General features: G+C 43.3%; 1 protein-coding gene across 1 annotated transcript in view; it reads right to left on the bottom strand.

Annotated features, from left to right (window-relative positions):
- Positions 1 to 24,158, bottom strand: part of LOC126419891 (lysosome membrane protein 2-like) — a 217,926-nt gene extending 193,768 nt beyond the window's left edge. Inside the window, exon 1 of the mRNA XM_050087155.1 lies at positions 23,990 to 24,158. Coding sequence (XP_049943112.1) covers positions 23,990 to 24,086 — 97 coding nt within the window. The 5' untranslated portion in view covers positions 24,087 to 24,158. The remainder of the gene's footprint in view (positions 1 to 23,989) is intronic.
- Between the last annotated feature and the right edge of the window lie 246 nt (positions 24,159 to 24,404).

Here is a 24,404-nt window from a genome sequence, read left to right as displayed (position 1 = left end):
TCCATGTTTCAGTACCATACAATGCTTTACTTCAGACGTTCATTCTCAGAAATTTCTTCCTCAAATTAGGGCTTATGTTTGATACTAGTAGACTTCTCTTGGCCTGATATGCCATTTTTGCCAGAGCTAATCTGCTTTTGACGTCCACCTTGCTCCGTCCGGCATTGGTTATTTTACTGCCTTAGTGATCATCAATCCTGGTGGTAAGTTTCTCACTGTTCTCGCTCCTGCTACTTCTCATTACTTTCGTATTTCTTCGATTTACTCTCTACCCATATTCTGTACTCATTGGATTGTTCATTCAATTCAGCAGATCATGCAGTTCTTCTTCACTTTCAATCAGGACAGCAATGTCATCAACGAATCGTATCATTGACATACTTTCACCTTGAATTTTAATTCCACTCCTGAATCTTTCTTTTATTTCCATCATTGTTTCTTTGATGTACAGATTGAACAGTAGGGACGAAAGACTACATCCTTGTATTATCTTGGCCGCCGACTCTTATTATCCCCTCTTGGCTCTTGTACATATTGTATATTATCCGTCTCTCTCTATGACTTATCCCTACTTTTCTCAGAATTTCGAACATCTTACACCATTTTACACTGTCGAACGCTTTTTCCAGGCCGACAAATCGTATGAACGTATCTTGATTTTTCTTTAGTCTTCCTTCTGTTATCAACCGCATCATCAGAATTTCCTCCCTCCTGCCTCTACCTTTTCTAAAGCCAAACTGATCGTCATTAGCACATCCTCAATTTTCTTTTCCATTCTTCTGTATATTATTGTTCTCAGGAACTGGGATGCGTGAGCTGTGAAGCTGATTGTGCGATAATTCTCGCACTTGTCAGCTCTTGCAGTCTTCGGAATTGTGTGGATGATATTTTTCCGAAACTCAGATGGCATGTCGCCAGACTCATACGTTCTACACACCAACGTGAATAGTCGTTTTGTTGCTATTTCCCGCAATGATTTTAGAAATTCCGATGGAATGTTATCGAACCCTTCTTCCTTATTTGATCTTACGTTCTCCAAAGCTCTTTAAAATTCGGATTATAATACTGTTTCCTCTATCTCTTCTAAATCAACTCCTGTTTCTTCTTCTATCACATCAGACAAATCTTCCCCCTCACAGAGGCTTTCCGTGTATTCTTTCCATCTATCCGCTCTCTCCTCTTCATTTAGCAGTGGAATTTCCGTTGCACTCTTAACGTTACTACCTTTCTTTTAATGTCACCGAAGGTTGTTTTGACTGTTCTGTATGCCGAGTCCGTCCTTCCGACATTCCTTTTTTTCGATTTCTTCACATTTTTCATGCAGCCATTTCGTATTAGTTTCCCTGCGCTTCTTATTTTTTTCATTCCTCAGCGACTTGTAATTCTGTATTCCTGAGTTTCCGTAACATTTTTGTAGTTCCTCTTTTCATCGATCAAGTGTAGTACTTCTTGTGTTATCCATGGTTTGCTCACAGTTACCTTAATTGTACCAATGTTTTTCTTTCCAACTTGGCCCTTTTTATAGAGATTTACATTCCTCTCCAACTTCCTGACTAATGTCTCGAACTTCAGCCTACTCTTTATCACTGCTCCTGGGTACCCGTTACAATCCAGTATCTGATTTCGGAATCTCTGTCTGACCATGATGTAATCTAACTGAAATCTCCCAGTATCATCTGGCCTTATTCAAATATACATCCTCTTCTTGTGGTTCCTGCACAGAGTACAGGACTCAATTGGTCTTTTTCCTCTCTCATGCCTTGTCCTAAGCCCATATATTCCTGTAATCTTTTCTTCTACTCTTCTTCTCAACTGCATTCCAGTCCCCCATGACTATTAGGGTTTCATCTTCATTTATGTACTGTATCATGCTTTTAATATCCTCATAAACTTTCTCTCTCTCTCTCTTCATTTTCAGTTTGCGACGTAGACATGTGGACCTGAGCTATCGTTCTCGGTGTTGGTTTGCTGCTCGATTGCGGTAAGAACAACCCTATCACTGAACTGTTCATAGTAACACACTCTCTGCCCAACTTTCCTGTTCATAACGAATCCTACACCAGTTATACTATTTTCTGATGCTGTTGATATTATACTATACTCATCTGAACAGAAATCCTTGTCTTCTTCCCATTTCATTTCACTGACCCCTACTATATCTAGTCAGAGCCTTTACATTTCCCTTTTCTGATTTTGTAGTTTCCTTGCCACGTTCAGGCTTCTGACATTCTACGCCCCGACTCGTAGAGCATTATCCTTTCGCTTATTATTCAATCTTTTTCTCATGTTCACCTCCCCCTTGACAGTCCCCTCCCGGAGATGGGGGACTATTCCGGACTCCTTTGCCAATGGAGAGATCATCATGACACTTTTTCAATTACAGGCCACATGTCCTGTGGGTACACGTTACGTGTCTTTAATGCAGTCGTTTTCATTGCCTTCTGCATCCTCATACCGTTGGTCATTGCTGATTCTTCCGGCTTTATGGGCAGTTTCCCACCCCAAGGATAAGAGAGTGCCTTGAACCTATGTCCGCTCCTCCTGCCCTTTTTGGGAAGGCCGTTGGCAGAATGAGTGTGACTTCCTATGCCGGAAGTCATCGGCCGCCCTTATGGATTGTTAATCAAAATGTAAGCAGGGATGTGATTAGAACCCGGGACCGAGGACGTTCTGTTTACTTATCAAAGACGTTACCCCTAGACGACTGGAAAACCGTGGCCTGGTCACATAAGCTCAGATTTTAGTGTGTAACCGCTAATGGTAGGGTTCGAGTGAGGAGCAGAGTCCACGGAGCCATGGACCCAAGTGGTCAACAAGGTGCTGTGCTGTGCTGTGGAGATCATATGCAGCTATCCATGGACTTCATGTCTCCAAACAACGATGCCGTTTTTATAGATAACAGAGGGCCATGACCTCGGTCACAATTGTTTGTGGTTGGTCTGAAGAATATTATGAACAGTTCGAGCGAATGCTTTTGCCACCCAGGTCGCCCGACGTGAAGACCGTGGAACATTTATGGGACATAGCCGAGAGGTCAGTTCGTGCACAAAATCCTGCAATACTTAAGCAATTATGGACAGCTACAGAGGCAACATTGCTGAATATTTCGGCAGGGGACTTCCGAAGACTTGCTGAATCGATACCACGTCGACTTGCTGCACGACACAGGGCAAAAGGAAGTCCGACACGAAATTAGGAGGTGTCTCGTGACTTTTGCCATTTCCGTGTAATTCGTGTGGCTCCAAGCATCTGAAACGTATGTCACTTTGGATGTTTGATTGTTATCTTGCCTGGTTATTTTACTCAAGCAGCTACTCATTTGGCTTTACTCGGCTGTGTGGACCCTAATCCAGCTCTTACGTCGTCAGAACAACCCAAGGTGGTCACAGGGAATAAAAGACCGACGATCTGCGTTAGTAGTGTAACCACCTCGTGGATGGTCATTTACTGGCTGAATTACAAGTATATGATCGGTAAAAAATATATAGACCTATCGTAAAACATTCGCAGTTATATTACATTCTTAAATATTTATGACATTTAACCCTAGAAAACAATGGGGGGAGGGGAATGTTACGTTGTTACTAAATCATCGTAAATTTTACTGCTCCATATTTTATTTAAAGTGGGTCATAGTTTATAGTTCATACGATAATTAATTACAAAGTTTCCAGTGGTTTTTCACGTACAAAATAAGTACAAAATGTCCTGTTTTGCACTCTATACTGACAATACCTGATTGGCGGGAAACGCCAATTCGTACCAAATGAATCGTAAATTGTTAGAGCGTGTAATGATCTAGGGTTAATCGACATAGCTGTTACAACGTTTTCTACTTCATGATGTGTCGTTTTATCACGTTTCTGATGTACCGCAGTGTTGGGATATTATAAGAGTGGTGCTTAAACGGTAAGGACGTAACTGCTAGAATCAAAGATCATAAATACGAAATAATCCAGTACACTTCCTACTCTGCTAAAAGGATTCCGCACCGAACGCTGTTTGAATCTGGTCTGTTATGAACAGATGAAAGTTCGAGATTGTAAGTGCGGCTCGAATGTCCCGTATTCTTTAATGCTATGGCACTTAAACACACGCATCAAAACAATGTTTCCCAATATTTCTGTTTGGGAACAGCAGTTTTATTCAAAACTAGGTAATGAAACATTGCGGATTACTTTGAATGATTTTGCTTTACTTTCCGTTTCTCTTCTTATTAGTGTGAAATCCAAATATTTTGTAAGCTTCATCAGAGGGACTAAATGAATGTCGTGTGACTAGGGCCTTCCGTCGGGTAGACCGTTCGCCGGGTGCAAGTCTTTCCATTTGACGCCATTTCGGCTACTTGAGCGTCGATGGGGATGAAATGATGGCGATTAGGACAACACAACACCCAGTCCCTGAGCGGAGAAAATCTCCGACCCAGTCGGTAATCGAACCCGGGCCCTAAGGATTGACATTCTATCGCGCTGACCTCTCAGCTACCGGGGGCGGACATCAAAGGGACTGAAATGCATATTTTGTTCAACTTAGGCCATTTCGTCATCAAAAATGTTGCACTGATCTAGCACTGATAAAATATTTTATTTGTCAAAACCCTTGTTTCCAAAGAATATAACTCTGTACTCATCCACCGCTTACCAGCTCCTTGTCAGCAGATAATTATGTTTGGACATAGCGTGAAAGTTAAAAATGGTTGGAAATAATATTAAACTTTGGACAAGCCTTGCCGTGATTTTTTTAATTTTTATTGGAAGATATCTAATGTACACACTGACCCCAGATGAAAGGTCAATATATTGATTGCTAATAGATATAATGATTGCTCTATTTCAAATGATTCCGTATAAACGCGCGAGAAATGACTTAGTTTACAAAATGAATTTTCACTCCGCAGTGGAGTGTGTGAAGATTTGAAACGTCCTGGGAGATTAAAACTGGTACTTGAAGGGGTCTCGAAGCTAGGACGTTTTCCTTTCAGGGGTAAGTGCTCTGTGGACTAAGCTATTCAAGCACGATTCAGTATCCGCCCTCACACATTACTTCAGCCAGTACTTATCTCCTATCCTTCAAACTTCACAGAAGTTCTCTAGCATAATTTGCGGAACTAGCACTCCTGGAACAAAGCATATTTCGGAGACATGGCTTAGGCTTTGTCTGGGGAATGTTTCCAGAAACTCTGATTTGAAACTTCCTGTCCCATCACAACTGTGTTCCAGACAGAGACTGGAACTTGGGCTCGTTGCCTTTCGCGGGCAGGTTAAAGACACTAAAAGCCATATAAAAGACACATGAATACGTGCATCTGGGGCAACAATGTCTTGAAAAGCCCAGTAATGGACTTCATCCGTCAGTACATGTAGCGTGCCGGCCGGGGTGGCCGAGCGGTTCTAGGCGCTACAGTCTGGAACCGCGCGACGGCTGCGGTCGCAGGTTCGAATCCTGCCTCGGGCATGGATGTGAGTGATGTCCTTAGGTTAGTTAGGTTTAAGTAGTTCTACGTTCTATGGGACTGATGACCTTAGAAGTTAAGTCTCATAGTGCTCAGAGCCATTTAAACCATGTAGCGTCATCGTATCTGTTGCTGTTGATGATAGGGTGTGTATACTTGGCAACTGGCGTTTCAGTTGTAAGTGTTTACGCGCATTCAACACAGATTTTAGTTATTGATTACTGCTAATTTATTAATTTATTCATGTTTCACTAGCTGAACGCCCACTGCTTCACTCACGTGGACTGTATAGTCTACATAGATGTTTTTTTTTATCGAATTTGTGTATTTCTATGCCTATTGCTCACGTGTAAATCTACACATTATAAAATAGTTAGTGACACTTTACATGGCAGCCAGTCTTTGCATAATTAAAGTGTTCCGACGGTTTAGTTTAATTCCATACAGCGAGTTATAGAAAGAAGGAAACAAATCGAGTAGGTGGTGCTATATTTATTAGCACTAGTCTAACGCCAGGTACTGAATTCTCTCATCTCAAACGGATATTCCTGTACATGGAATTGAATTTAAACGTGGTATCTCCTTTGTCATCAGTGATGATCAATTTGCGTAGTGGTTACAACAAAAATAATTTTATAAACCTATGTTAGAACTGCTGAAAAATTAAAGTACTAAAGATCCGTTTCTTTTTCTATGCTCAGGACTGAAGACCACAACCACAACATTCTAACGAAGCCTATTTGTCATGGTGACCGTTAAATAGCTTTCTTTGCTTTAGTTAGTCAAACACAGATTTTCATGGGTTTAATTTCCAAAATGCTTTCATGATGAAAATTTTCATTCCCTATTTCACCTCTTTAGTTGAAGAATTTACAAAAACACTTCCAGGCAGAATCACCGACGCCAGCGGTATTCCGTCACCTGGCTTGGGCTTATGGCAGCGAGATGTATATGTACACCACTTGCCATTTAAATTACGACGCCACGAAGATGACGCGCTACAGACGCGAAATTTAACCGACAGGAAGAAGATGCTCTGAAATGCAAATGATTAGCTTTTCAGAGCATTCACACAAGGTTCGCGCCGGTGGCGACACCTACAACGTGCTGACATGAGGAAATTTTCCAACAGATTTCTCATACACAAACAGTAGTTGACTGGCGTGGCCTGATGAAACGTTGTAGTAATGCCTCGTGTAAGGAGGAGAAATGCGTACCATCACGTTTCCGACTTTGATAAAGGTCGGATTGTAGCCTATCGCGATTGCGGTTTATCGTATCGCGACATTCCTGCTCGCGTTGGTCGAGATCCAATGACTGTTAGCAGAATATGGAATCGGTGGGTTCAAGAGGGTAATACGGAACGCCGTGCTGGATCCCAACGGCCTCGTATCACTAGCAGTCGAGATGTCGGGCATCTTATCCGCATGGCTGTAACGGATCGTGCAGCCACGTCTCGATCCCTGAGTCAACAGATGGAGACGTTTGCAAGACAATAACCATCTGAAGGAACGGTTCGACGACGTTTGCAGCAGCATGGACTATCAGCTCGGAGACCATGGCTGCTGTTACCCTTGACGCTGCATCACAGACATGAGCGCCTGCGATGGTGTACTCAACGACGAACCTGGGTGCACGAATGACAAAATGTCATTTTTTCGCATGAATCCACGTTCTCTTTGGGCTTCATGATGGTCGCATCCGTGTTTGCCGACATCGCGGTGAACACACATTGGAAGCGTGTATTCGTCATCGCCCTACTGGCGTATCACCTGGCGTGATGGTATGGGGTGCCATTGATTACACGTCTCGGTCACCTCTTGTTCGTATTGACGGCACTTTGAACAGTGGACGTAACATTTCAGATGTGTTACGACCCGTGGCTCTACCCTTCATTCGATCCCTGCGAAACCCTACATTTCTGCAGGATAATGCACGACCGCATGTTGCAGGTCCTGTACGGGCCTTTCTGCATACAGAAAATGATCGACTGCTACCCTGGCCAGCACATTCTCCAGATCTCTCACCAACTGAAAACGACTGGTCAATGGTGGCCGAGCAATTGGCTCGTCAAAATAAGCCATTCATTACTCTTGATGAGCTGTGGTATCGTGTTGAAGCTGCATGGGCAGCTGTTCTCGTACATGCCATCCAAGCTCAGTTTGACTCAATGCCCAGGCGTATCAAGGCCGTTATTACGGCCAGAGGTGGTTGTTCTGGGTACTGATTTCTCAGGATCTATGCACCCAAATTGCGTGAAATTGTAATCACATGTCAGTTCTAGTATAATATATTTGTCCTATGAATACCCGTTTACCACCTGCATTTTTTCTTGGTGTAGCAATTTTAGTGGCCAGTAGTGTAGATGTGGATGTAGATGAAGAGACGACTTGTGTCAACAAGGCCTCTTCTTGCACCAGCCACCGCTGTCTCAGCAGGGGATGTCATAGGCTACCTACTAGACACAATCAGCTTTTGGGCCACTATCATCGAAGTACTACACGGAAGGCACCAGGTAATACAGAATGTTACTGCTGAGTAACCAATGTCGACTCCACACTCGCTGCAGTTCGGGAGGTTCCACACCACAGCTTCCCACATAAGTAACCCTGCACCCAGAACCAGCCAACCTGAAGCACTGGAGGCAGAAGGGGCTTCGCTGTAATACCTTGTAGTACCGGGTGGTTATGACGGTGGTTATAAGCTAAGTGCAGCTACTCACAGCGGTCCAGTGTAGGCTGTAACTGTCGTATGGTAGCGAAGCTTGGTACATATTCTAATGCGCTGATATGGAACAAATTTACGCAGGAAAACATTAGTCCCGATTTTATCTATGACTGCAAGGAAGACGTATATAAATTTTTCCATGTGTAATAGGTTAGAAACAGACGTGGGCAGAAAAAGTCAGACAAGTGAGAAAGGCGTAATGTTGATTTTATAATTAACCGTCGTTTGCACAGTTTGTTCAATATGAGCATCAGAGGTCGACGAGATGCTGTCAGTGCCAGATTTGCACCTGGTGACCAAAATTAAAACTAATTTTTTCCAGCCGGCCGAAGTGGCCGTGCGGTTAAAGGCGCTGCAGTCTGGAACCGCAGGACCGCTACGGTCGCAGGTTCGAATCCTGCCTCGGGCATGGATGTTTGTGATGTCCTTAGGTTAGTTAGGTTTAACTAGTTCTAAGTTCTAGGGGACTAATGACCTCAGCAGTTGAGTCCCATAGTGCTCAGAGCCATTTGAACCATTTTTTAATTTTTTCCAGCGTAGATCTGTTCCGCATTTTCGCATTAACATATCTACAACGTGTCGCTACCACATGATAATTATAACTCACACTTTGCCTCCGTGAGTATCTGCTTTACTACACTCCTGGAAATGGAAAAAAGAACACATTGACACCGGTGTGTCAGACCCACCATACTTGCTCCGGACACTGCGAGAGGGCTGTACAAGCAATGATCACACGCACGGCACAGCGGACACACCAGGAACCGCGGTGTTGGCCGTCGAATGGCGCTAGCTGCGCAGCATTTGTGCACCGCCGCCGTCAGTGTCAGCCAGTTTGCCGTGGCATACGGAGCTCCATCGCAGTCTTTAACACTGGTAGCATGCCGCGACAGCGTGGACGTGAACCGTATGTGCAGTTGACGGACTTTGAGCGAGGGCGTATAGTGGGCATGCGGGAGGCCGGTTGGACGTACCGCCGAATTGCTCAACACGTGGGGCGTGAGGTCTCCACAGTACATCGATGTTGTCGCCAGTGGTCGGCGGAAGGTGCAAGTGCCCGTCGACCTGGGACCGGACCGCAGCGACGCACGGATGCACGCCAAGACCGTAGGATCCTACGCAGTGCCGTAGGGGACCGCACCGCCACTTCCCAGCAAGTTAGGGACACTGTTGCTCCTGGGGTATCGGCGAGGACCATTCGCAACCGTCTCCATGAAGCTGGGCTACGGTCCCGCACACCGTTAGGCCGTCTTCCGCTCACGCCCCAACATCGTGCAGCCCGCCTCCAGTGGTGTCGCGACAGGCGTGAATGGAGGGACGAATGGAGACGTGTCGTCTTCAGCGATGAGAGTCGCTTCTGCCTTGGTGCCAATGATGGTCGTATGCGTGTTTGTCGCCGTGCAGCTGAGCGCCACAATCAGGACTGCATACGACCGAGGCACACAGGGCCAACACCCGGCATCATGGTGTGGGGAGCGATCTCCTACACTGGCCGTACACCACTGGTGATCGTCGAGGGGACACTGAATAGTGCACGGTACATCCAAACCGTCATCGAACCCATCGTTCTACCATTCCTAGACCGGCAAGGGAACTTGCTGTTCCAACAGGACAATGCACGTTCGCATGTATCCCGTGCCACCCAACGTGCTCTAGAAGGTGTAAGTCAACTACCCTGGCCAGCAAGATCTCCGGATCTGTCCCCCATTGAGCATGTTTGGGACTGGATGAAGCGTCGTCTCACGCGGTCTGCACGTCCAGCACGAACGCTGGTCCAACTGAGGCGCCAGGTGGAAATGGCATGGCAAGCAGTTCCACAGGACTACATCCAGCATCTCTACGATCGTCTCCATGGGAGAATAGCAGCCTGCATTGCTGCGAAAGGTGGATATACACTGTACTAGTGCCGACATTGTGCATGCTCTGTTGCCTGTGTCTATGTGCCTGTGGTTCTGTCAGTGTGATCATGTGATGTATCTGACCCCAGGAATGTGTCAATAAAGTTTCCCCTTCCTGGGACAATGAATTCACGGTGTTCTTATTTCAATTTCCAGGAGTGTATAATTACTGTGTATAGCCACCCAATACAGGCATAGCAGGGGCACAGTTTGAACACGCGGAATGTGCCTTAGGAGGCAGTGATAACCAACACGTGAGCACAAGGCCGGCGTGTTTGTTCTGTTTCGATAACTGCATTTGGTTTTTCCTAAATGCACTCGCCATGGCCAGCCCTGCCGAGTATCTGACCTCATTCCTTCACCGATGTCTCACAGGAGAATTATTCTGGTTTTCACAACACAGAGTTGTCAACTTGGCCATCGATTTATGTGGTGGATATACCCACGCCTTTGGCTACTTGCACACGCTACCGTTTTCGCCGGGCGGCAAATAGCTGGCGCTACGATTGTCCACAACAGGGCCTCTGCATAATGCCGGCTCATGCAGCGTTTCCGTGTCGACACTAAGGTAGGGATGGGAAATTACACTGAAGAACCAAAGAAACTGGTACACCTGCCAAATATCGTGTAGGCCCCCGCGAGCACGCAGAAGTGTCTCAAAACGACTTGGCAGAGATTCGACGAATGTCCGAATTAGTGCTGAAGGGAACTGACACCATGAATCCTGCAGTGCTGTCCATAAATCCGTAAGAGTCACAAGGCATTCCAGATACGCTCAATAATGTGTCCAGCGGAGTGTTTAAACTCAAAAGAGTTTTCCTGGAGCCACTCTGTAGCAATTCTGGACGTGTGGGGTGTCGCATTGTCCTGCTGGAATTGCCCAAGTCCGCCAGAATGCATAATGGACATGAATGGATGCAGGTGATCAGACAGAATCCTTACGTACGTGTCACCTTTCAGAGTCGTCTCTAGACGTATCAGGGGTCCCATATCACTCTAACTGCACGCGCCCCACACCATTACAGAGTCTCTAAGAGATTGAACATTCCCCTGCTGACTTGTAGGGTCCGTGGATTCACGAGGTTGTCTCCATACCCGCACATCTACATCCGCTCGATACAATATGAAACGAGACTCGTACAATCAGGTAACATGTTTCCAGTTATCAACAGTCCAATGTCAGTGTTAACGGACGCAGGTGAGGCGTAAGGCTTTGTGTCGTGCAGTCGTCAAGGGTACACAAGTGGGTCTTCAGCTCCGAAAGCCCGCATCGATGATATTTCGTTGAATGTTTCGCACGCTCACGCTTGTTGATGGCCCAGCCTTGAAATTTGCAGCAATTTGTGTAAGGGTTGCGTTCCTGTCACGTTGAACGATTCTCTTCAAGCGTCGTTGGTCCCGTTCTTGCAGGATCTTTTTCCTGCCGCTGTGCTGTCGGAGATTTGATGTTTTACGGGATTTCTGATATTCTTGGTACACTCGTGAAACAGTCGTATCGGAATATCACTTCATAGGTGCCTCGGAGATGCTGTGTTCCATCGCTCGTGCGTCGATTGTAACACCACGTTCGAACTCACTTAAATTTTCATAACCTGCCCTTGTAGCAGCAGTAACGGGTCTAACAACTGTTGTCTTAAATAGGCGTTGCCGACCGCAGCGCCGTAGTCAGCCTGTTTACATATCTCTGTATTTGAATACGCATGCCTATACCAGTTTCTTCGGCGCTTCAGTGTAGAACTTCTCTATGTATTTCTCATGCTGGAATGCCCATAAAACTCTCGTGAATGTTAAGACGCGTCTGAAGTCACAATTCAGCGGAATTCTGATAGTCTGTGTACAAGAAGCTCGGGCGCCTTGCGGAATGAGCCAATACGCAGAGTCACAAAGGGTGATGTGGCCTTCTCTCATTGCATATAGCATATGTGCAACCTGGTGGCTCTGTATCTCCAAAAAAACATACGAGGAAAATTCGGACATTTAACTGGATCCGTTATCATTCTTTTACCAGGGAAAAGCTGCAGTGAATGCTATATCTGTAAGTATGTTGATGGCAACGAAGACGAAATCATAGGTCTGTGAAAATTTCACAGATTGTCTAGAAAATTGAGTCAATCTCATATTTGTTTCCAATCTTTACCTTTGGAAAACACAACACAGTGGACAAGATTCACCATGAAAAGCAGTCACGCATCACTTAGTACCGTTTCTTCCAAGATAACTTGTGAAAAAAATTATATTAGCCCCTGTACATAACAAGATGGGCCTAATGAAACACTTTGTGAAAGCCTTAACCACTTTTGGAGAATATTTGAAATATCTCTGTAAGAAGTTTCTTCGCGTATCAGACATGAAACTGAAGTCGTGGCTGTTGGACCTGACCTCTGAAAATTTCCTTTCGGACCCAACTTTGAATTGGAAATTATCTTGAGTTTCAGGTAGGCTTATGAATTGTTCAAGGAGGTCGCACTAAGTTTTTAGGCAACAAAAAGTCCTATACTTTATTTCTGTTATAGCCAACATTCTTGAATGTTCAAGCTGTGAGGTTTTTTGATGAACTAAGATTCAATTTCTGAACACTCATCTCGTGTTTTTCTTGCAAATTTGGACAATGTTAGTGGAGAACAAGGCGAATGCTTTCATTTAGTTGTCAAAATGATGGAAATGCGGTTCCAGAGTCGCTGGAATACAAATATGATGCGAGACTACTGTTAGTCTCTTCATCTAGACAAAAAGAGGTATAACCGAATGGACACGTAATTCCAGTGTAATAATGTGCTAGATTAATATCTTTGTTCACACTCGTAACTTAGATTAGTATTCATTCTAATTCCATGTCTTTAATTAATTTTGCAGTTTGCAACAAGGTCACATTGTGAGAAAAGAGTACGTAAAAAAAATTATAAGGTTTCAACGGCTAGAAAATACACGACATTAAGGTACAGGGTATGCAGCTAGCAAGAAAGCTTATGAACCACAATTTCTCTTCAAAGTGATCAGGGAAAAAATCACGTTTTGTTATTTGAAATCTTGAAAGCCCTAACTGACGACGTTTGCTTCCTCTTGGACGATCAAGCCAAATACTTTTGATCAGCACTGTTGTTTGTTTTGAGAAACCGACAGGGAAGATTAATCCTTGGAGGTAGTGGCGAAGCCATCTACTTTATTCTGTTCCATGTATAAAAACATGTTTTTCATGTCGCTGCACTAATTAACGTTCCTTGTTTACAAATATACTGTCAGCTCGTACTTTTTCCCCTTCCTTGTTTTTCCTAGGCTCGAACAGTTTAATTTGACGCTGCAAACGTTTTATCAGCTTTTCCAGCCTGAACAATACGGCACGAACCCTGGTGATATGACGTGGGCGATGTCTGTCTTTTCGTCTGTCAATTTGTCATGTTAGGGCCCTTAACGGCTGAAAAAATTATCGACGTATTGTAGTAATGAAACAAATGAACAAGTGAACTTTGAGTGTACGATTTAAGATATGAATGTGCCTACTTTTGTCTACAGGTGATGTTGCCCACAATTTTGTGAGTGACATTAAGCAACAGGTTACGTGATAAACACCCAAAAAAATTCAAAAACATTATTTCTGATTTGACAACGTTTACATCTATACAGAGTGTTTAAAAAATATTCCATATTTTAAGAGTCGACAGCACGCACGAACACATGAAAAAATGCCCACTAAAAATGGGCTCTAAAATGCATACTTTAAGAGCTCTTCGCTACTGTGCTGGAACGCCTTGATGATGCTATCTTGTAGCTCATTAAACGGAATTGGTTACACCCAAGATTCCAAGTATCCCCAGAATCAAAAATCCAAGGGATTAAGATCGGGGAACGAGATGGCTAACGTACTGGAGATCACCGACCAATTAATTAATGGCCGACTTAACGTCTGTGTGATTTGTTCTCCTACATGTCTGAGAAATTGGGCTGCTGCTCCATCGTGTGTGAATGAAATCTCCAGCAGTTGCCGGGACGATGCCTCCTCTAGCAGGACAGGCAAGTCGATTAATAGGAACTGAAGATACCATGCACCATTCAGCCTGTTTGGTAATATGTAAGGTCCTATTAGTCCGTCATCAAATATTCCTGCCCATACATTAATTGAAAATAACGGTATTCATATTTATTAAGGTACACATTTTAGAGCCCTTGTTTGCTGGACCTTTTGTCTTGTTTTTATCCATACTATCGCCTCCAAAATATGGAATACTTTTTTTATAGCACCCTCTATAGGTTGTGTAATTTTTCTCCGTTCTTCTGTATTACCCTACAGCTGTGTAGGAATATTCTTCTCCAATATCAATGACAAAATCCCCTTGACACAACTATTAAGTGGTCGTCCCTTTTTTCTACTTCTATTTGGAATCCACTCCATTACACACTTTGGCAGTTTTTCTTCCTACGTTCCGTTGACATGAAATCAATAACCTAATTTTGAACATTCATCCTGTGTCTAACGACTTCATCTGTTTTTTCTTCTTTTCTTTCCATCACTGACGATTGACTGCACAAACCCATCTTTGTAGCTACTAACTATGACTTTGGTTACCATGTCATCATCCAAACTCTGAACCGTGTGTAATAATCCTCTTAACTATGGTTTTAAATATTCTATGTATAGCATCAGTTCGAACGTGCTAATACCGGAGAATTCCATCAAATAAACTCCCATTGTTAGTCTCCCATCGGGAACCAAACTCAGATGACAGATAGGGGAACGTCCGCCGTTGTACGGGGAGTACTAGGGAAATAAAACATCTGAGGCAGACCAAACCTAATATTTTCTATCTTGCAGTTTCAAGTTTGGACTAGTTGTAAAGGAAGAAACCACCAAAAAATATTAAGTGGTCCTCCAGGTTGGAGGTCGGCGCAGTTGGTGAATTTATCATTTACTGGAAAAAGTGCTTGCTAATAAGCCGTCTCAAATTAATTTGCATTTAACACTCTTTTAAGCGAAGATTGTCTCACATTTATCTGGTCGGTTCCCAGATGGAACAGAGGTCAAAATATTGATGAAGTTGCTTAGAAAATATTCTATGAATGCTTTTCAGAGTAAGGGGAGTTGGAATGCCGGAAAATGGAAAAAATTCACATTTTCAGTTTTTAACCTTATAACTTAATTTGAAATTTTCTGCTTAAAATGGTGCAAAATTTGTTAAGAAATTCCAATTGGAAGTATTTTTATTTAATTTTTCAAAATTACATGTGCGCCCAGCAAAGTTACCCATCTTGTGATTTGTACACATTTAAATCTTCGCATTTCCGAAAACATTACATATAGAAGGCTGTGGATTTCACTCTTCAGTTGTAGAATCTTTGATCCTTCCATAGGTACCATTGTTTTTACGACTAGCTGTGTTTATTGTTCAGTTTTTGATCTGTGAGTGTTTGTTTTGAGCCTCGAGTTTAGTTTGTCGCTCATTTGGAGTTTGTTATCTGTCTTGTTTTGACTTTCAGTGGTGAGTGCGTAGTTTCTACGATGCCTAGGAGTGCATCATTATTTAAAAAGCGAAAGTTTCGCGGTAATAGATTTACAAATAACGTTTGTTCAAGTGATTCTGCTTCAGCACCTGTTGATGCTGGTGAAAGTTCTGACGTTTGTACAGCTGAGATGTGTGAAGGAGACACGCCCACCAGTGCATCAAAAAAGAAGTTATCAAACTGTGCAAGTGAAATTACAGATGAAGCTTCTAATGAACAATATGTTTTAGTCGACTTTCCTGTTTTTACTGAGTTTATGAAGAAATGTTTGTGTTGTAATCTTTGTGGAGGTTCTTTTGATATGAACATAACAAAATCTATAGGACTTTCCTGCAAAATTGCTATAGTTTGTGCCAGTTGTGAAAATGAGACCTGTTTTTGGAGCTCTAAAACATGCAGTAGCAATTTGTTTGAGAGTAATATCAGGCTAATGTATGCAATGAGAGCAATTGGTAAAGGACATACTGCTGCTCAAACATTTTGTGCCATAATGAATCTTCCACCTCCACCTGCTAAAATTGACAATTACACTGAAGTGATAGGAGATGCTGTTCAGTCTGTAGCAGATTTATCAATGAAAGCTGCTGCCAGTGAAGCAAAATATATAAATGAAGGAAACCCAGATATCCCTGTTGCTTTTGATGGAACCTGGCAGAAAAGGGGTCACACATCCAAAAATGCTGTTGCTACTGTTACTAGTGTGGACAGCGGTAAAGTTTTGGACTATGAAGTGCTCACTAAACATTGTTACCATTGTGCATCTGGTAAGATAGAAGCAGCTCACATATGTAGCAAGAATTATGAAGGTACGAGTGGAGGCATGGAGGCTGCCGCTGCTGTGAAAATGTTTAGCAGATCAGAAAAAGAACGGGGAGTATTTTACACAAAATTCCTTGGAGATGGGGACTCCAAGGCATACAAAAGTGTTACAGAATCCATGCCATATGTCAATAAGACAATAACTAAACTAGAATGTGTCGGTCATGTTCAGAAACGAATGGGCACTCGTCTAAGGAAACTGAAACAGAATCTGAAGGACAAAATTTTGTCAGATGGTAAAACCATTAGAGGTCGCCTGTCAGATAAAATTATAAATGAATTACAACAATACTATGGTATGGCAATAAGAAATAATGCAAATAATTTGCAGGAAATGAGACAAGCTGTATGGGCCACATATTTACATCGATCATCAACTGATGATAATCCTCAACATTTTGCTTGTCCAGATGGTCCTCAGTCATGGTGCAATTATAGAAAATCTCAAGCTACTGGGGATCCTTATCACCATAAAAATTATATTCCATTGGCTGTTATGGAAGTAATTAAACCAATATATAGAGACTTGGGGCATCCTGATCTTCTGCGAAAATGTCTTCATGGTTGTACCCAGAATCAAAACGAGTCGTTCAACAACCTCATTTGGACTCGTGTACCTAAGAATGTATTTGTTGGGATAAAAACATTGAAATGGGGAGTCAGTGATGCTGTTATTTCATTCAATGATGGTCATATGGGTAGGCTAAAGGTCATGGCAAGGCTCGGCATTGCTCCTGGTATCAACACCATCAGAGGTCTTCAGCTTCTGGACAGCGTGCGAGTAAGGAAGGCTCAGTATGCAGCTGAATTTAATACAAAAAAAGCAAGGGCAGCAAGGAGAAGAAAGCTTCTAGGTGAAGAAGAAGAACTAGAAGATGACCCTGATTACTCTGCTGGACACTTTTGATAATAGAATAAAAGGTATTTGTGAATTTTCATAATAAATTACTTTAATCGCATTTTCTGGCATTTGACATTTTTAGTGTTACATGTACCTTTATCTCATAAACCACTCAACCAACAACATTCAAATTTTCAGAAATGCTGCAAAACAGTTCAAAGAGGCCACTGAACTAGAATCATGACAAGAACTGGCTTATTCTCTGAACTAGGGAAGTTTATGTTATACTTTTTCCAATAAAAAATGGCTTAATGGTAAAAAATTCATAAATACTATACCAACAAAAAGAAAACATTGGTTCTAGTTCAGTGGGCTCACAATATATGCTGAAAACCTCTGCCAGAATTTCAAAGTTCTGAAGATAATAGTTCCAAAGAAAAAGGTACACAAAGTTAGCAAATTTAACATTGGCGAGATAGGGCATTATACCGGAGAATTCCATCAAATAAACTCCCATTGTTAGTCTCCCATCGGGAACCAAACTCAGATGACAGATAGGGGAACGTCCGCCGTTGTACGGGGAGTACTAGGGAAATAAAACATCTGAGGCAGACCAAACCTAATATTTTCTATCTTGCAGTTTCAAGTTTGGACTAGTTGTAAAGGAAGAAACCACCAAAAAATATTAAGTGGTCCTCCAGGTTGGAGGTCGGCGCAGTTGGTGAATTTATCATTTACTGGAAAAAGTGCTTGCTAATAAGCCGTCTCAAATTAATTTGCATTTAACACTCTTTTAAGCGAAGATTGTCTCACATTTATCTGGTCGGTTCCCAGATGGAACAGAGGTCAAAATATTGATGAAGTTGCTTAGAAAATATTCTATGAATGCTTTTCAGGTTAAGACTGCCTGTATACAGCTAAATAAACAATATTTATTTTTTCAGACGCGTTTCGCCGCAATTTATTAAGGCATCTTCAGTGGCTGAATGTGATGATATTGCTCTGTAAGTGTTTTTGTTGTGCTGCTGGTGAACCAGAGCGATATCAACGCCAACAGCCAGTAGTACTGCCTTAAATGAGGAGAGACGCGTTCAGCAAAACAAATAGGGTCCTTAATTAGCTGCACAGAGACTGTCCTGAGGTAAAATCATCAATAAAATATCTGATCATAAGTATCCGGGCACCCCGATATACTGCGGGATTGGTCACTAGATGTCACCAGTGGCGGATCCGCCAGTATAAAAGGTGGGGAGGGAATTGTGTTCTCAGTAGAGTACAGCAGAATACGTCGCTCAAGAGAGCTCATTGAGGTAAACTGGGCATTGGACATCACCTGAGGAGCAAATCCATCAGAAACATTTCAGCCCTCCTAAGGCTGCCCAAGTTAATTGTTGGTGTTGTGACTGTGACGTGGAAACTCGAAGAAAATCACAGCTACACCGAGAGCAGGATGATCGTATGTGTTGACGGACTGGGACAGACGAGCATCGCGGAGGGTGGTTGTACAAAAAATTGCATATCAGTGGAAGCAGCCACTCATGGTTTCTAAAGTGCTACCAGCAGTCCAGCTTGCACAACAACTGCGCTTAGGTACTTAAAAGAATGGGATACAGCTGTCTAGCGTCTGCTCATAAACCATGCATTTGTGTAGCCAATGCTAAGGGACGCTCAATTTGGTGAAAAGAGCAACGCTCCTGGACAGTGGATGACTGGAAGCGAGTGATTTGGAGTAATGAATAATGCTATACCATGTGGAAATCCGATAGAATGGTTTGGGTTAGGCGAACGTCTAGACAATGTTACATTCCATCATGTGTAGTGGCACAAAAGAAGTAAGGAGGTGTAGATGCTTTTCGACGGTGCCGGATGATACCCTTACTGAGCTTCAGGAAGCACTAAGTGGGGCAGGATATGAAACAGAATTACAGTATTGTGCAATACGTACAGTGGAGAATGCGGGGCCACAGTCATAATATATTTCTTTAAAGTCAGTACCCCCATTAGACTATTGTTTATTTACAGTGTTACATTTTCACTCACACAATCACGATTTCGGCTTCAAAGTGCCATTATCAAGTGTTTTCTGAAAGCAGGTTAGACAATAACAGTGAAAGACATAACGAGTGATATAACAGTATGAGAATCCATATTTGTAATGCTTACTTACAGGTGTTATAAATTGCCTAAGATGGCACACTGTCGTATTAAAATACACTATTAGACTGTTAGAGAATGTGTCTAATAGTGCATTTTAACACACCCTGCTACCAGAAGGGAGCGTAATGCTGCGTGGAACGTTTTGTGGCATTGCCTGGATGATCTCGTCATTCTGGAAGGCGCAAAGGATCAACGATAGTATGCACGTGTCCTTTGGGACTATGACCACCCCCACATGCGGTTTTGTTTTTCCTCGGCACAATGGCATTTTCCGGCAGGAAAGTACAACTTGTCACATCACATTGTACGAGCATGGTTCGAAGAGCACCAGGATGAGTTCACTGTACTCCCCTGGCCACCAAATTTTCCGTATTTATACCCAATTTAGATTCTGTGGGACCACCTCTATCGGGCTGTTCACGCTATCTATTCTCAGTCGAGAGACCTGGCGCAGTTCGCCTCTGCGCAGGAGTTGGCACGGCTCCACATTCGTGTCGGTACCTTCCTTCCCGCACGTCTCGCACTGCACCAGGTGGTTATTCAGGCTTTTAACAGCAGCACAATACAACGTATCACACAGGTGGTCACATTAATGTGACTAGACAGTATATAAGCCGCGCCATACGCCCAAAACATACTCCAAAGACCCCTTGTTTTTTTCGCTGGTAAGTCGTCTTCTGGGAAGTTAGATAAAGATCGCATTGCGTGAGAAGCGAGAGACCTGCACTGTAGACAGCGATTCCTCTTTGGAATGCGATGGGCCGATTTCTCGGCGCCGTTTTTCATGGGTTGAATAACACATGGCCTAAAGAGTTGTAATAAGGCTCCTCACTCGCTAATACAAAAAACAGAAAAGCAGGAGTTGAGGTCACCAGAGACCGTATTGGCTCAAGTAGTAAACTCAGTTGCGGAGTGGGAGAGTAACACAGAACTGCTCAAGAACGGCATGTATGTGTGAGTAACGATTGGTCAATATCGGAAAATCTTCAATTGGGGAGCAAAGAATTGTCTTGTTTACAAAAGTATCATTGTCCAGCACTCTGCAGAGCCTGTTTCATTGGCACACGAGATTCGCTGGCTTGAAGGGAGGAGATGGTACTTCTGTTTGGGATGCGGTGGAGGAGACTTTGTCTGAGGACCTTGAGGGGAATATCGTACGCTGACCTGCTAGTGTTGCTGTATCGTATCTGCAAGAGGTCACCGTACTCACTACGCTCCACACGGCTGAGAGGTGAATGTGGTTGAGAAACAGTATCTTAGCGAGCAGGGTATGAGAAATGCCGTGAATTTGTAACTGCGTTGTTAGGGTTACCACATTTCACGAATCGAATACTTTTCTCGAGCGAATGAAGGCTCGTCCAAGGCTCAGTCAGAAATGTTGATTGCTTGTACAGTATTTTCACTCTTCTGGAGGACTCGGGTGATCACTGCCTGCCCAACACAGATTTATCCACCCATAGCATATGCGTAGATTACGGTCTTGTCTGATTCACCTAAACTATCCAATGTTTGCCAGGATATTCAAGTGATAGATTAGCAATATCCCTTGTCAACAGTTGTTAATTTTCTTATTGTCCCCATTTCTGGTGATCGAAATGTCCTGTAATAATCTGTAATTCATTTTTGTCATCAGCGAACTCTATAATAAACAGGGATTAATTCATTTCGCAATTAGATGATCACTCTGTTATTCTTTGTGAAATACAACTCCCATGTCTGCTATTTCCTAGGGCCACCGCTGTCCTGTTACTTCTCCGTTGTGTGACATCTTTGTTATTAAACGCATGTAAGCCCGAGCGATCTATCGGCCATTCCAAGCGATGCTGATCATTCCGACATCCACGAAGGTGTGTTGGAATCTCTGCTGTACCGTCACACCTTGTTTCCACAGGCAACTAGATCATTCCCAAAACAAATTTCCAATGTCAAGTTCGGATTGTATTGAATCAATATCATCAACTCTGGTCTTGTCTGAAACTAAGACTGGCAGCAACCAGTTTGTTTTATTGTTATCATTACGATTATTTCTATTTGAGCCCGGCATGCATAGCAGGGCTTCTTTTTCTTTCTATGTAGGTACACATTTACAAAGCAAACACATTTACGTGTAAAAAATAAATGAAAGAAAGTGATATTTTGTGCATTTATTTCACTTTGAAAAATATTATTCAAGTGCTTTGGGATATACAATATTTTTGAGTTTCCATCTTCTGCAAAAACGATTTTTTCGGCTCTCGCTCTAGTGAGAATGGAACATATAATGGATCATGTTAGTTAATTTGCAACATGTTCCCTAGCTCATTTGACCACTTCTTTTTTCGAAGCAGTATGAAAGAATCAATTTACAGGATATGAAAAATGCATGGATATTCAAGATTTAATGCAGACACTTGGAGGGACTGACCTTGTGCCTTTTTGATGGTAATTGAGAACTAAAGGAAACCGGGGAAATGCAGTAGTTTGAAATCAAATGGTATGTCGGTGGAAATGATGGGAGTACATGGAAGCAGCACATTTTCTGCTTTCGATTCGCCGTTCAGAAGTGTCGCTTCGATGACGTTTGATATCAGTTTTTTGACAGGAAGCCTGGTTCCACTGCACAGCAGTGGTGGATTAATGTCGCGCAAAAGAAATACTGGTGTTCCGATTTACAGTGAGGCAGGTGGAGCTCAGTTGAATAATTTAAAATCTCATCCGCATTCATGGGGCTGTCAATCGTTTTTAGGTTACAGACCCACCCACAATTTGCCGGTCGAGCGGTTCTAGGCGCTTCAGTCCGGAACCGCTCTGCTGCTACGGTCGCAGGTTTGAATCCTGCCCCGGGCCTGGATGTGTGTGATGTCTTTAGGTTAGTTAGGTTTAAGTAGTTCTAAGTCTTAGGGACTGATGACGTCAGATGTTAAGTCCCATAGTGCTCAGAGCCATTTGAACCATTTTCGCCCACAATTTGTTTCTTGATTGCGCAACTGATTTCATTGACGTCGGTGTTTTTTCTTGCCAAAATGGCGCTTTTCAAAAGTCGAAGGTGATTTCTGTATTTGCCGACAATTTATGGGAAAAGGTTCTTAATTCTTCAACCGATGGAACCATGACACAAAAGTTTAGTGGAAGTGAAATATATTTTGTGTCGGCAGCAACTGGTACGTGTGCCGGTTCTGGTAGACATTCTTGCAGGAGTTACAGATATAGGCTACGTCGATAGCTCCCTGTCTTTGCAACCGCTCTACCTCCAACTCTAGGGGTGGAACTCCGTCAAGACTAATAAGACTAGCAAAACAGGGAACTATGGACTTCACACAAATATCGGTCGATATCGAATATTTTTACATGTCACACCCACTCCCATTTTCAGGAGTGACAGTGGTATATTACCCCCACAATGTTTTCTTATAAATAATTATACAAATAACGAATCATTTATACACAAAATTTGACTGAAATTGCCCCAGAAGGACCCGAGTTAAGCTTCTGTTTCACCACCTTTTGACACGCACCTTTATGGGTGGTAAGTGATTCTTACTCCCACAGAAACCTTCGCAGGCGTGAGCGCAACAACTCAACCTCAGTTTCATCGTAACCTGGTGAATAGTACAAGGACACATAGAAGAGGAAGAAACAAAATCATTTTTATATATTAGATTACTATTTAATGTGGTTTCTGACCCCTAAGCCCTTACAGCAGGTACTACAGATTTATAATCGAGTCATCTTTGAATACACTCACCATCTGTTGTATTGTTTTTTATAATTATTGCTTTGCCTCAGAAGTACCCTAGTTAAGCTTCTATTTCACCACCTTTTGACACGCACCTTTATTGGCGTTAGTTGATTCTTACTCCCACAGAAACCTTCGCAGGCGTGAGCGCGACAACTCACCTTAGTTTCATCGTAAACAGGTGACTACTATAGGGACACATAGAAGACGAAGAAACAAAATCATTTTTATATATTAGATTACTATTTAATGTGGTTTTTGAACCCTAAGCCCTTACGGCAGGTACTCCAGATTTATAATCGAGTCGTCTTTGAATACACTCACCATCTGTTGTATTTTTCCACCAACTGCGACATAATCGCGTGTACAAACAGTGATCCAATACGGTAAAATGCTTTTTTATTCCAGTCTCTGATCATAAATGAATTCTTTAGACGATTACCGGATGGTGTAAGATAGATCTGAAGATGGTCATTACAGACTGAAACCGGTAATCGTCTAAAGAATTCATTTATGATCTGAGACTGGAATAAAAAAGCATTGTCGTATTGTTTATTATAATTATTTATTTGCTTTGCCTAATTTCGCATTCTGTATATTTTCGGGATACAGAAAAACATTACGTCCACACTGTAACTCCCCTCCGCTTCCCTTCGTATTCTCCAAGTGAGATTCGGACATGTGACCTTCACCATTCGAAACAGCGACGCACGGCGGTCGGCACCATCTTGACACCTTAATGTCAACAACACTGGTGTATAATATTATAGAAAACGCAGCGAGCACGCCGTGCACTGAGGAGTCCATACGTAGGTCACTAGTTACACGCCGCTGTCGGATCACTCGCTCTGGGGAGTACAGGTGAGTATGAAGGCTGCGGTACTCACGACAGACGAGGGGTCGGCCCGGAGGAGCCCTCTTGCGCACGCGGCCGTGGGAGTAGTTGGCTGCCGCAGCGGCGCAGTCGGCTCTCGCTGCCGACATGTCTCGGGTAACGCAGCAGAGCAGAGCAGTCGGCCGCTGTGCGTTCTGTCCCGGGGAAGACTCGGCGCAGCTCCGCGCCGCTCCGCCCGCCTCGCGTATCGGTCCCGGGGTTATCGCGCCTCCCGCCGCCAACACGCCACATCGTTGTCGAACTATTGGCTGCTGCAGCGTCTGTTTATCGCTCCTGTTATTGCTATTCGGCAGCGTCCGGCATCTCGGCCGCCACCCCCGGACCTCACTATTTCTGCAGCGCGCCCCTAACCTTCAGGTCTCCGCGGATCGCGGTCGCTGCAGGTCGCGCCGTGCGCTCGGCCTTGA

Source organism: Schistocerca serialis, chromosome 9 (genome assembly GCF_023864345.2).
Source record: "Schistocerca serialis cubense isolate TAMUIC-IGC-003099 chromosome 9, iqSchSeri2.2, whole genome shotgun sequence".
Taxonomy (NCBI): Eukaryota; Metazoa; Arthropoda; class Insecta; order Orthoptera; family Acrididae; genus Schistocerca; species Schistocerca serialis.
Note: the sequence above shows the minus strand (reverse complement) of the source record. Positions and strands in the feature narration are given on the sequence as shown.